The 12,171-nt window shown below is 45.1% G+C and overlaps 1 protein-coding gene across 1 annotated transcript in view; it reads left to right on the forward strand.

The window, feature by feature from the left end:
• Nucleotides 1-9,154: 9,154 nt before the first annotated feature.
• The window catches only part of Lmcd1 (LIM and cysteine-rich domains 1), a 58,869-nt gene continuing 55,852 nt past the window's right edge, over nt 9,155-12,171 (forward strand). The window contains exon 1 of the mRNA NM_001008562.1: nt 9,155-9,304. Coding sequence (NP_001008562.1) covers nt 9,263-9,304 — 42 coding nt within the window. The 5' untranslated portion in view covers nt 9,155-9,262. The remainder of the gene's footprint in view (nt 9,305-12,171) is intronic.

Consider the following 12,171-nt stretch of genomic DNA (forward strand, 5'->3'; position numbering starts at 1 on the left):
GAAGAAGAAAAGATGGGGCCAAAGACTGAGGATCCCATCTACCATTCTTGCCTAGCAAGTCCTCACGCAGAACCTGGGGACCTGAGTGGTCCCAGCATGAACTCACATCCCCTTTAGCTATGAGGCCTTGAGCAGCGATACCAACATGGCTGAGCTCTAGATTCTCATCTGGAGATACAAATGACAACCTTTGGTCAATTCTAGGATTTCACTCATGAAACACTAAAAATACAAAGCAAGACAAGCATTTGTTCACTTTCTTACTGTTACTCAGGTTTGCTATGAAAACAGGACAGGACAGATATATATATATATGTCTCTGTATATATATATATATATATATATATATATGTATGTATGTATATATGTCTCTGTATATATATGTCTCTGTATATATATATGTCTCTGTATATATATATATACATGAATGCACACACACACACACACACACACAAAGTGAACAAACAGATTTAGTTAAAATGGTTGAATATTCCAAGACTCTAGCCAAAATTTTCTCTATGATGTTAGCTGTGTGCTGGTTAATCTTCATTGTCAATTTGACTAGATTTAGAATCACCTAGGGGGCACATGATTGGTGCGTCTTTGAGAGCATTTTCAAAGAAGATTAACTGAGGCAAGAAGAGCCACTCTGAATGTGGGTAACACCATCCCATGTAAGAGAGAAAGGAGAGAGCCAACTAGGCACCAGAATCCCCCCTTTTCTACTTCTTAATACACAGAGATGTGTGCAAGTAGACTTATGCTCCTGCTGTAGTAGATGAAAGCCAATCAACTGTACTGCTGTGCTTTTCCCTCCCTCCTCCACCTCTAAGTGTGTGTGCATGTGTGTGTGTGTGTGTGTGTGTGTGTGTGCACGTGCTTGTGCGTGTGATAAAGGACAGAGATGTCATTGGTAAAGACGATAGCCTGCATCCCTCAGACTTGTATGCTCTTTCCATTTCCTGTTCCAGAATGAGCATTATTTGTGAAGCTGTGTCTGATAGCTTTTTTGGTATCAGAATCTCAAGCATGCCTGGCAAGTGCAGGTGTGTGAGTGTTCATGCAGGTATGTGTACATGTGTGGGGAGATCAGAGGTCGATGTCAGTGTCTTTCTCAAACATTCTCCACTTTATTCTTTGAAATAGGGTCTCCAACTGACATTGAAACTCAGAAGTTAGCTACCCTGACTGACCAACAAGCTCTAGGGCTCTTCTTGTCTCGCTTCCCTAGTGTTGAGATTATGAGCATACATTTCCTGGAATCTGAACTCAGGTTCTCATAACAATGAGGTAGACAGCAGAGACAGGAGAAATCCCCCAGATACTTGCAGGCTAGCTGACCTGCAATCAAAATAACCCATCTCAACCATGTTTATGAACTGAACTATCTTCCTAGCTGGTTAAGTCGCTTTCCCCCAGGTATTCTGCCACACCAATGAAAAAAGTAACCAACAGAGTAACCTAAGGGCAAGCTATGCTGTTAAAGGAGATATTTGTGACTGGGAGTGTGACTCTGTGGGAAAACACCCGCCTAGCATGTTAAAGTCCCCAGGGTCCATCCCTAGCTCTGCAAAATAATCAATTGATAAACCAATCAATTAATAGAATGGGTACCCTATTCGTGTGACTTTCTGTTCAGAGAAGTTATAAGACCTCAGAGAAATAAACAGTTTAAAAAAATACAGAGCAAATTTGTTCACCCTAAGAAGTAACAGACAACTAAAGCTTTTACACAGTTCCGAGATTGTGGGCCAATACTGCTTGCATCTTCTCTTCAGTGTTAAGTAAGCAGAAATCTAGCACCTTAATGCTCTTCTCACACCCTCATACCCCTTGCTTACCAGTGAAGTGGATCTCTGTGTTGGCTGCCACTCATGGACGTAACCAAATGTCTGACAAAAACAACCCAAGGGAAGAAGCATGCGCTCCGCTTTGCAGAGGGGTTACAGTACATCATGCCAGGGAAGGCGTGAGGGCAGGAGTTTCAGGCATCTGCTCACATTGTGTCCGTGGCTGGGAAGCAGTGAGAGGTGACTGGCAGTGCTTACCTAGCTATCTGCTTTGTATAGTCGGAGAGCCCAAGTCATGACAGGCTGTCATCTTCATTTAGGGTCTTTCCATCTCAGTTAACTTAATCTAGACAATCCCTGAAAGACATGTCCAGAGGCTTGTCTCTTAGGTGATTCTTGGTCCTACCAAGTATACCATATCAACCATCTTAAGCACAACAAACCCATCATAAACTGAAAATATCTTAAGTCCAAATGCATTAAATAGCCTAAGCAAATGCCCTATTTTGGCGACAGACACTTTAGAATATCAGGTCTTCTCTCATTCTTAAGATTGTGTAGCTGACCAAGGGAACAGCATCACCAGGAACAAATGGACCACGACTGACACCCTTGGAAAAGATAAAAATTCAAACACAGAAGTGCAGACAATCACTTCCATATATCGTAAAGTTAAAGGCAGCAGCTTTGAAGATGTCTCAGTGGGTACAGTTCTTGCCACACGAGTGTGTGGATCTAAATTCAGATAGCCAGAGCCCACTAAAGAGCCAAATGTGCTAGGATAAGCCTGACATTCCAATGCCCCTGTGGGAAGATGGATGGCAGAATTCAGAAAATTCCTGCAAGTTTTCAAGGCAGCTGCCCTGGTTAAAGCTGGAGCAAGCAAGAAACCCTGACTGACTTAAACAAGCAGAAACTAAGGTCTGATACCTGAAATTGTCTTCTGACCTTCTCAGGTTGTGCACCAACACACAAGAACACACACACACACACACACACACACACACACACACAAAGAGAGAGAGGGGGGTGTAAAAAGAAAGTAAGTCCAAATCATTGTTACAATGGTTTTGGGATTCAGGCACATTTAACTTGTTAATTGGGTCCCTGGCTCAGAGCCTCACCAAAGTGAGTTCCAGCTGTCAGCCTGGCATGAGGTATCCTCTGAGACCTCCTCTGAGACAGGCTCCGGGTCCTCTTCCAAGCTCATCTGCTGTTGGAAGAATTCCTTTTCTTGCAAATGGAGATTGAAGTGGCTGACTCCTTAGATCTAGCAAGACAGAAAGAAGGCCCTCACCAGTAAGCCTTCCTTTCATACACACAGACCAGGTTGAGTGCACATAGGAACATCTTCCCTTTGTAGCTTATTCTAGACCGCACTTATATCTTTAAGATCCCTCCATCTTTGACAGAAGATACAGCCTATCACGACATGATTCCCAACACCTTCATTGCCTTGTGTTTGTTAGAAGGAACTTACAGTTACTAGCATGGGAGTCATTTTGAAATTCTTTGTACTGCAGGTGGAGCAAGAAAAATGTGGATGCATTTGCAACAAAAGGGAGACAACCATCATCATCCTCACTTTTCAGAGACTGAGACTCTCAGGCATCTTCTTCAAACCTTTTAAATCACTTATGGGAGAGTTGAAGTGAGCATGCATTGTATCTAGGTAGGTAGGTAGGTAGATAGATAGATAGATAGATAGATAGATAGATAGATAGATAGATAGATAATTGTCTCTGTATATCTGTCTGTCTATCATTTATCAAATATATCAGACCTACTTTCTAGGTATACATCCTGTACTCTTTCTTTTTACTCCCTTTACCTAAGTAGGGAAAATATTACTATTCTACCTGAAGCTAAATTACAAAGCTGACACCAAGGAAAAATTTATCAGTCACTTCGAGTAACTTCCAACAAACCTGAGATACAAGGTGGGGGTCAGCAACATTGATGTTAGCAGAATGGAGCTCAACATTCAAGACTCTTGCTTCTGGCAGAGTGTATTTTCAAACATGCGGAGCCTCCTCATGTCTTTCTCCACCCCTGTCAAAAGCTGTGAAGCAGAACACTAGTTAGATCCAACAATCATGGTTTTTAATCCAGATGTTTTGGCCCTATAGGCAAAGGCTTTCTGAACCTGGGAGCCCATCCAAAAATCTGGAGAAAATTAGATCTTTATTCTAAAATTAAAGTTCCTGTAAAAAAATAGCAGGAAAGAAACCAAAAAATTTAAGTTGTGGACAAGTTACAAAATATATGGCACAAACGTGGGTTGAAATTAACACAAATTAAGCTACAGTATGTCACTCATGCATATTTATAACAGCTAATTAAAATAGACTATGTGGTCTGTGGATTATTTATATCTACTAATCCTTAAGTGTTAGGTGCTTTTAATGAATACAGGATGTTCTTAAAAGTCACAACCAAATAAAAGCCATTATTCATGTTCACACACGGAGACAACTTGGGCCATGCCTGCTCTAGCCGAACAATGAAAGCTCTTGTGAGCTGTGATCAGTGGGGATGCATCAAAGTATCTGGTGTGAGGCCAAGAAATTTGCATTCAAATCTTGCTTCTACTTCTCCGTGCCTTTGTGACTTTGGGAAAGTCACTTTTCCCTTTTAGTACAGGCTCCTCAGCAGATCATAAGAGAGCAGTCAATAACTGACTTCACAGCTCCGACATGTCTCCATGTGGCAATGAGACAGCGTTAGTTATCAGCTGTGTTTTGATTTGTTGGTCATAGGCTTGTTTAGTATGCAGTACAGCCTTGCTCTGTCTAATATGGAAGGCCTAGCCACTGAGTCGTTGCAGTAGGGCTAATCTTTGGGGAGATGCGCTGAGAGGAAAAGATGATTCCAGGATGCAGGAAAAGAGCAGAAGGGGTTGAAGAGTTGGCTCAGCAGTTAAGAGCAAAGGATGCTCTTCCAGAGGACCTGGGTTTAATTCCTGGGACCCAAGAGGAAGCTCACAATTGTAAATGTGACTGTCACCCATGGCATGCATTGTATTCCAGTTGGAAAGCAGGAACATGTAATATCTCTGTGTTCTCAGAGAAGAGTATTAATTCCCTGGTGTTGCTTAAAGGACTTGGAGAGATCGAGCCTTGCTCTCCTCTTGTCCCGTTGTTCAGCAGCTACTGCTCTTCTCCCACACTGACCCTTCCACCCCTCACTCACAAAGCCCATGACCACCTGAGGTCCTTTGCTCTTCTTGCCCTAGGCTCCGGACAAAGCCCCTCCCAGTAAGGGTGTTTGCTACTGTGTGCTCACTTCAGTACTGCTCCCACACCAGTTGCCAATCCAGTGTTTGCTTGTTTACTTGATTCATTCACGAATGATAAAAGGAATGTGAGATTCATTCAAAAATCTCAGATAAGGGGAGGATGAGGGTGGTATTCACAGCATTATCTTGAAGTGTTCACTTTTTCCCTAACAATGGCTCTTGAGTCTGTGATAATGACCAGGGTCATGGGAAGAACATAGGGAACAGGTGAAAACACACACTCTCTAACACATAACTGTGGGTCAGAATTTCAGTGCTGGCACTTTCTAGTTTTGTTATTGTTCATTAAGAAAGCCCTTGAGGGCTGGAGAGATGGCTTAGAGGTTAAGAGCACTGACTGCTCTTCCAGAGGTCCTGAGTTCATTCCCAGCAACCACATGGTGTCTCACAACCATCTGTAATGGGATCTTCTGGGGTGTCTGAAGACAGCTACAATGTACTTATATACAGCAGTGTGTGTGTGTGTGTGTGTGTGTGTGTGTGTGTGTGTGTGTGTGTTAATTTTTATTTTTCTGAGTGGTCAAGATCTAGTAAGCTAAGAACTTTCTCAGGTAGAGATCTCTGGAGTTAGTTATTGGAGCAACAATCTCTCAAGCAGAAGGTTTTGTCTTTAATGTATGGAGTATCCCCAGCACCTAGGCCAGGGCTTGGTTAAGGCAAGACTGAGACTCCCTTATGAGTGAATGGACATTTCCAGACCCTCAAAGCAATGAACCTTGAGAAAAACAGGCCTTGCTACTGCTCCAATCAAAAAGAGATTTCCAGAATTCTATTTTTCCCCAAAGAAATAGAGCGCTCATTCCATTAAGCTATAAACCCATAAAGCCACCCAAGCAAAAGAACCAGAGTGCAATTCACTGTGCCCACGTTAAAAAGCCAGGTGTGGTGACAGACATGCTTATAATCCCAGCCCTGGGGAGACTAAGACAGGGGATCTCTGGAGCTCACTTGTCACCAGCCTAGCCCAGTTGGCAAGATCCAGGTTCAGTGAAAGCCTCTGCCCCCTCCCCAAAATGAGGTATGACACATGAGTTTGACCACTGACCTCCATATATATATATATATATATATATATATATATATATATATCCATCTATGCACCCACATACACCATAAATAGAAAGAGGAGGAGGAGGGGAACAAGAACGTGAATGAGAACGAGAACAAGAGTAAGTAGTGTGTGTGTGTGTGTGTGTGTGTGTGTGTGTGTGTGTGTGTGTGGCAGGGCGGGCGGGGGGTGGCAGGAGGGCGTATCTCAAATCTCCTGTGAAGCTGAGATATGGTGGCCACATTCCCCCTGCATAACTGAACAGATACAAGCTATGATTTGGCAGCCATACAAGTCCACAGCCATGGGACCTCCTTTAGGACATGGGTCTGCAGAAGGATTTAAAGGACAGGAATTAGAATCCAGAGCTCGGATGAAGGAAGGTTCTAGAGGACAGCAGGCATCTCCTGTCAGCCCATGGCAAGCAGTTCTCTAGAAAATAGAAGATGGAGCACCCAGGGCAGCAGTGGGGTGCTCTGTTCTGAGAAGGTCTGGCATCTGTATCCTTAAATGTTCCTGGAGCCAGAGGTAGAGGTAAGGAAAAGGGAAGGGCATCTGTAGCTGAAACTACACAGTATGAAGGCAATGCAACTACCTGGATGTCTGGAATAATGTTTTCTCAAGATGAGGCAAAAAAAAAAATGGCTGGGATAGGAGTGGCCAGTGACATCACAGGGAAGGTCTCTGCCCAGGCTGAAGGGGATAAAGCCTGCCTTTGTTACACTCCTGGCTTCTGTTCTCATTGCTCTGAGACATGAAGCTTCTGGCATGATGTCTCTCTTTAGCACTGTTGTTCTGAGGATCTGCTACTGAGAGAGCTACTAATAGGAAAGTTTCCATCCAGGGTCATGCTTCTGTGGACCACTGAGAATCTCTAACATTTCACACACAGCCTGTCTTGGAAGTTAGAACAAAATGGACAAAGTGTACACTTGTGCCAGTTCTGCTGGTCTCAACTGTCCTGACTGGTGTTACTAAAAAGTCAGAAGCCCAGTTAGGGAGATCACTTCATTGGTAAAATGCTAACCTAGTAAACAAGAGGACCTGGGTTCAATCTCCCAAACCTGTATAAACTGACTCTGGTGTGGTGGAATGCTCATAATCCAAGCACTGGGGAGGCAGAGACAGGTGGATCCCTTGGAGCTCATTAGCCATCTAGCCTAACTTACTGAGCAAGGTCTCCAGGCCAGTGAGAGACCTTATCAATGGTGGTTGAGGCTTTACAATGGCCAATGATGTCCTCTGGCCTCTTCACACACCACACACACACACACACACACACACACACACACACACACACTCAGAACCAGATCTCCAGATCTCCAGATCTTTCATCCATCCAACCATTCATCTATCCAATTAATGTGCCCTGAGCTTCCCTTACATGCTTGATGGTTGTGGTCAAAGGTACAAAGACAAAAGTCAAAGTAAGCCAAACTAGTTGTAGCAGACACCTATGAGAAAAAAAAATACAGGAAGGTCATCAATGGAAAGCCTTCTCCAGGAGTGTAAAAGGAAATCACAGTTTGGGGCAGAAGGGGCCAGAGATGATTTGAGATTCCTGAAGAGGAGGACAAGTTAAAAACGCAGCAATAGGAAGTCTCTGATTAGAAAGTTTCAGAATGTGACCCATGGTCCCAATCCCCAATAAGTCAACACTAAATGAAATGCTTTAAGATCAATATTGGATTTCCTACAGCCAATATTTCACTTTAACCCACTGGAGCCCTGGTTTCTGGCAGATCTTGCCAATATGGGTTGTAGAAGGACCACCTCACCTCATGACAGATGAACCAGGATTGTTCTGGATAAAACGGTGCCTATGCTGTATTCTCTTGGCGCAGGGGAATCCAAGTCAGGAGAGCTGCCTCCCAGAGTAAGGTGGACTCAGGAGCAAACAGCCTGACCAACTTAGAGAAACCATTGTTAGATGTTCCGTGGACACTCATTCCAAGGGTAAGAAACAGATAGACTTTTGCTCATCCGGACTTGCAAAACTTAATTACCAATTTTCACAGTGTATCCTTTACCGTCTCAAGCTCCTTCCCCTGGGGCCAATTCTGATCTCACCTTTTCAGATTAAATCAAGTCCTGTTGCACAGCACAACTTTGATCAACTATCTCTCCTCGTCTTCCCAGTTGGAATCATCATAACAATTTTGAAGCTATAATATGGGAATGGCTCCCTGGTTAAAGGTATTTGCTGCCAACCTAATGACCTGAGTTCCATAATGGGAGCCCACATGGTGGTAGGAGAGAACTGTCTTCCACAAGTCGTTCTCTGACCTCCACACAAGTGTTGTGACTCTCTGTCTCTGTCTCTGTCTCTGTCTCTCTCTCTCTTTCTCTCTCTCTCTCTCTCTCTCACACACACACACACACACACACACACACACACACACAAACACAAAACATAGATTGTGTTTTCTTCCTCTGAGAAGTTTAAACAAGTTATAAAAAGGTATTTTAAACTTTTTTGTTGTTACTTTTTTAGAGAAACTGTAATTTACTCAAGCCTTTTCTCTCTGGTTACTAGAGACCTTACCCAGGTCAGCCGGGCTTCTGGAGACCACCTGCCTCGCGCACCCCTGGGACAAGGGGGACGAGGTGGTCAGAGAGCACTGCTCAGCATTTATTTTTGGAGCCAGCTCTCTAAAAATACCTTGGCTCTCCTCTTTGCTCTCTCTTTTGACCTGAATGGATCTGCCTGGGTCTCCTCTGCCCCGCCCTCTTCTCCTTGCCCTTTAAAGGAGAAGGGCGTGGGGAGGGTTTCCTGCCGCCTAGGGGACAGATGTGAACCCTAGGTGGCAGGGCAGCCGGCTAAACTGACGTCAGGGTAGAGTTTAGCCAAGTTCTCAGCCTCCCTGCAGAGGCCACCCTAAGGGAGGGGTGCAGTCTTTGCTCTGATTCGCTGGCCTCGAGTGGACGCCCACAGGCATTGGCTGGCCACGTTTTAGAGGGAGTCCCGCTCTCCAATTAAAGCAGACCGCAGCGCGGCTCTGAGCACAGAGCTGCCCGCTGGAAGCAGGCAAGGGAATCTGAACTTGGCCCATCAGCAGCGCTGTCCATTCTGCGTGCCCTCTCTCCCCTGCCTGAGAAGCCAGGTGCTAGTTCTGCACCCCCAGGATGGCAAAGGTAGCCAAGGACCTCAACCCTCGAGTGCAAAAGGTGAGCCGGGATCTCTCTGTACTCCTGTACGGTTCAGTTCCCACTGCTCTCAGATGCACTGGGTACCTAGGGACACCTTAATGGGTGCATCAAACCCACAGAACGCACAGAAAACAGAATGGGTGGTAATACTTCTTTGAGGTGACAGGCTCATCCCCCAAATTACTCTTAAAGCTATTGTTAAGAAAAAGTATTTGCACTGAGTCTTGGTTCTTTATTGATGCTGATTAAAGGTGAATGAAAGTCAAAATTTAGAGGGAGGAAGTAGATGCTTATTTGTGGTCACGGGAAATGTCCTGGCTTTCTCTCCCTGTACCCTCCAACCTCCCTGATGTGCCTTTAGTAAAGGTTGTGGGGAGGTGGGGGAGAGGGGGACTGTAATGCAACCCCTCCCCCTTCGCTACCCTTTCAGAATTCTGTGGCTTCCCCAGCACGCAGAAAAGTTTCTTTTGGTGCAGTTGGCAATGGCAGCCATTCTAGCTCAGGGGAACTAATTTCTGTCCCCAGGGTCTGCACGTTTCCCTTTCAAGAAGGGCTGGCCCAGAGCCCAGAAGGTCACGGGTAAATTGCTGCAGGCAGGGCCAGCAGCTGTGCCTTCAGCTCTAAACTGGCTGCCTCCTTACCTGAGGCACCCTGAAAGCAGAAGCCTGGGCTATGAGAAGACTTAGGGGCCAGGAAAGCAGCAATGACTCTACCCAGGTGGTGAAATAGGAGGTGTAGGGTCACAGAGAGGTAGCTCTAGGGGACAGAGGTGTTCAAACCCTGGCCCTTTGTCTGGCACTTTTTAGCAGTACAACAGTGATAACGTCATCGTCACATTCTTAACAGCACTTTCCTGATCTATAATGTAGGGAGGAGAGACAACCCAATAGTTTTACCAGCAATCTTGATAGTGTAGGTTAATATCTCCAAGAAGTAATTATTAAGCCATGCTTTCAGAGTATTCAATCTTGCAGGGCAAAGTTCTCCTTTGCTGACATTTTGGGGGAGGTAGAAAAGCAAAAGAAAGAAAAGGAGACTGCAGAAGGCAGGGAGAAGGGAGGTGGGAGAGAGGAAGCCCCAGACCTCCTGCCCTCCCACTCCTGAGCCTAGTGATTTCTTCTGCACATGCTGTCAAATCAGACTTACTCTGGGCATCTCCCTGATGCATTCCCCAGACTATTTGCAGAACCGAGTGTCATCTCTCCTCCAGAGTTCACACAGCACTGAGACCTGAGTGTGTGTGTTGGGGTGGGGGGAGGTACCTGCTAGTCTTTAATTATATGCAGGCTTCACTCTTCCTGCTCTGCGCATTTTCCCCATGTTTGAGGGCAGACTTCATTCTTGCCCGTCTCTGTTCCAGCCTAGCACGCATATCACATGCTCACAGTGATACTCAGAAAGCAATGACTAAAGTGGAGATAGCTAATCCCACAGTGACTCCTTAGGGTGCCTCTAGGATTATCTTTCTGTCTGTAGCACTGTGGTATGGTATGTTTGGGCCACGGCCCAAATTCAGTCAAACTACCAGGATTCAGGGATGACGACGGCATTTCACTGTCCTCAGATGGGTCAAATGATGTGAGAGTGTGTTGCTATAAGCCGGTTGACATCTTAGAATATGAAATGAAGTCTGTAAAGATCCCTCTCCTTCACCAAGAGCCCAGGCCACGCTTGGAGAAAGCCTTGTTTGCATAGGAGGGTGTGATTCTCTGGATTAGAGATGGAACATGTTCCTCTTCGTGTCACTGTCTGTTGCCAACTTCCTTGGCCTGCGAAGGTTTTATTTTCCATTTAGATCCAATTACAGGCTTAGAGAAGGAATGAAGTGGGCAAAGATGAAAGGTTTACCTCTTGGAATTTCAACCACTGGGGAAGATCACCAAGGGGGTGGATTAACCAATGTCTTCAATCTAAAGAGTGGAGGGAAGGGAAGGGAACCCAAGAGGGCCTTGCCAAATGGCACAGCGCTGACAAATACTGTGTCCTATCAAAAGCTGAAAAGAGTTTATTGCATATTTACTTTAAAAATCAGCAGCCATTGGGGGGCTTATAACATTTGGCTTCAGGGAACATAATCACACTTAGACATTCTGAACCAGTTTCAGACCGCAAAAGACCTATTTACAAAATGCGAAAGGGTTTAACGTGGATTTCAGTGTCCCCATTGCCCTGTCCCCCAAGGGTTGGGAGGAGTGGGAATCCCCAGCAGCTAAGAAGTCATTTAATAGTCTTCAAGAGAAAATATAAAGTTCCAAACTGGAGTAGCCTTGGAGATCATGTGACTGAGCCCAGACCGTCTGCCTCCCTCACTGTGGAAAGCAAGCTCTTGTACACAAGGCCAGAGGATGGGGAATGGTCCCAAGCCACTGACTGCTCTTGAACCATCCTTTGCTTTTCTCTTGGGAAAGGAGATTATTCCCCAGGACAGGCAGGCCCCTGAGCATAGTGAAATTGCCAACATTCTTTGGCAGCAAAGAACAAATGTCTGTCTCTAGGTGAAACCAATCAGCAGGATAAATTTTCCCTTCAGATGCTTATTAAAAATTCTGTTTACTGCCACAGGCTTTGGCATCAGATATGAGTTCAAATCCCTGCTCCACTACTTACTAGCTGGGCACGGGCAAGGAAACTAACTTCTGTGTTGGTGTCCTAGAAGCTTCTGAAAACTGAAGAGGAAATAGTGGGATTAACTTCTCACGGTGCCTAGGATGCTTAGCACAATGATGTACATTAGAAACTCAGCATAGGAGTACTCCATGAAAATCGGCCCTTAGTGGGACTGGGAAGGGGTTTGCCACGCAATCATAAGGACTTGAGTTCAACCTTTAGCACCCAAATAAAAATCCATGTCACATAGGTGTAATCTCAGCACTGAGACAGATCCC

This window comes from Rattus norvegicus, chromosome 4, assembly GCF_021556685.1.
Source record: "Rattus norvegicus strain SHRSP/BbbUtx chromosome 4, alternate assembly SHRSP_T2T, whole genome shotgun sequence".
Classification (NCBI taxonomy): Eukaryota; Metazoa; Chordata; class Mammalia; order Rodentia; family Muridae; genus Rattus; species Rattus norvegicus.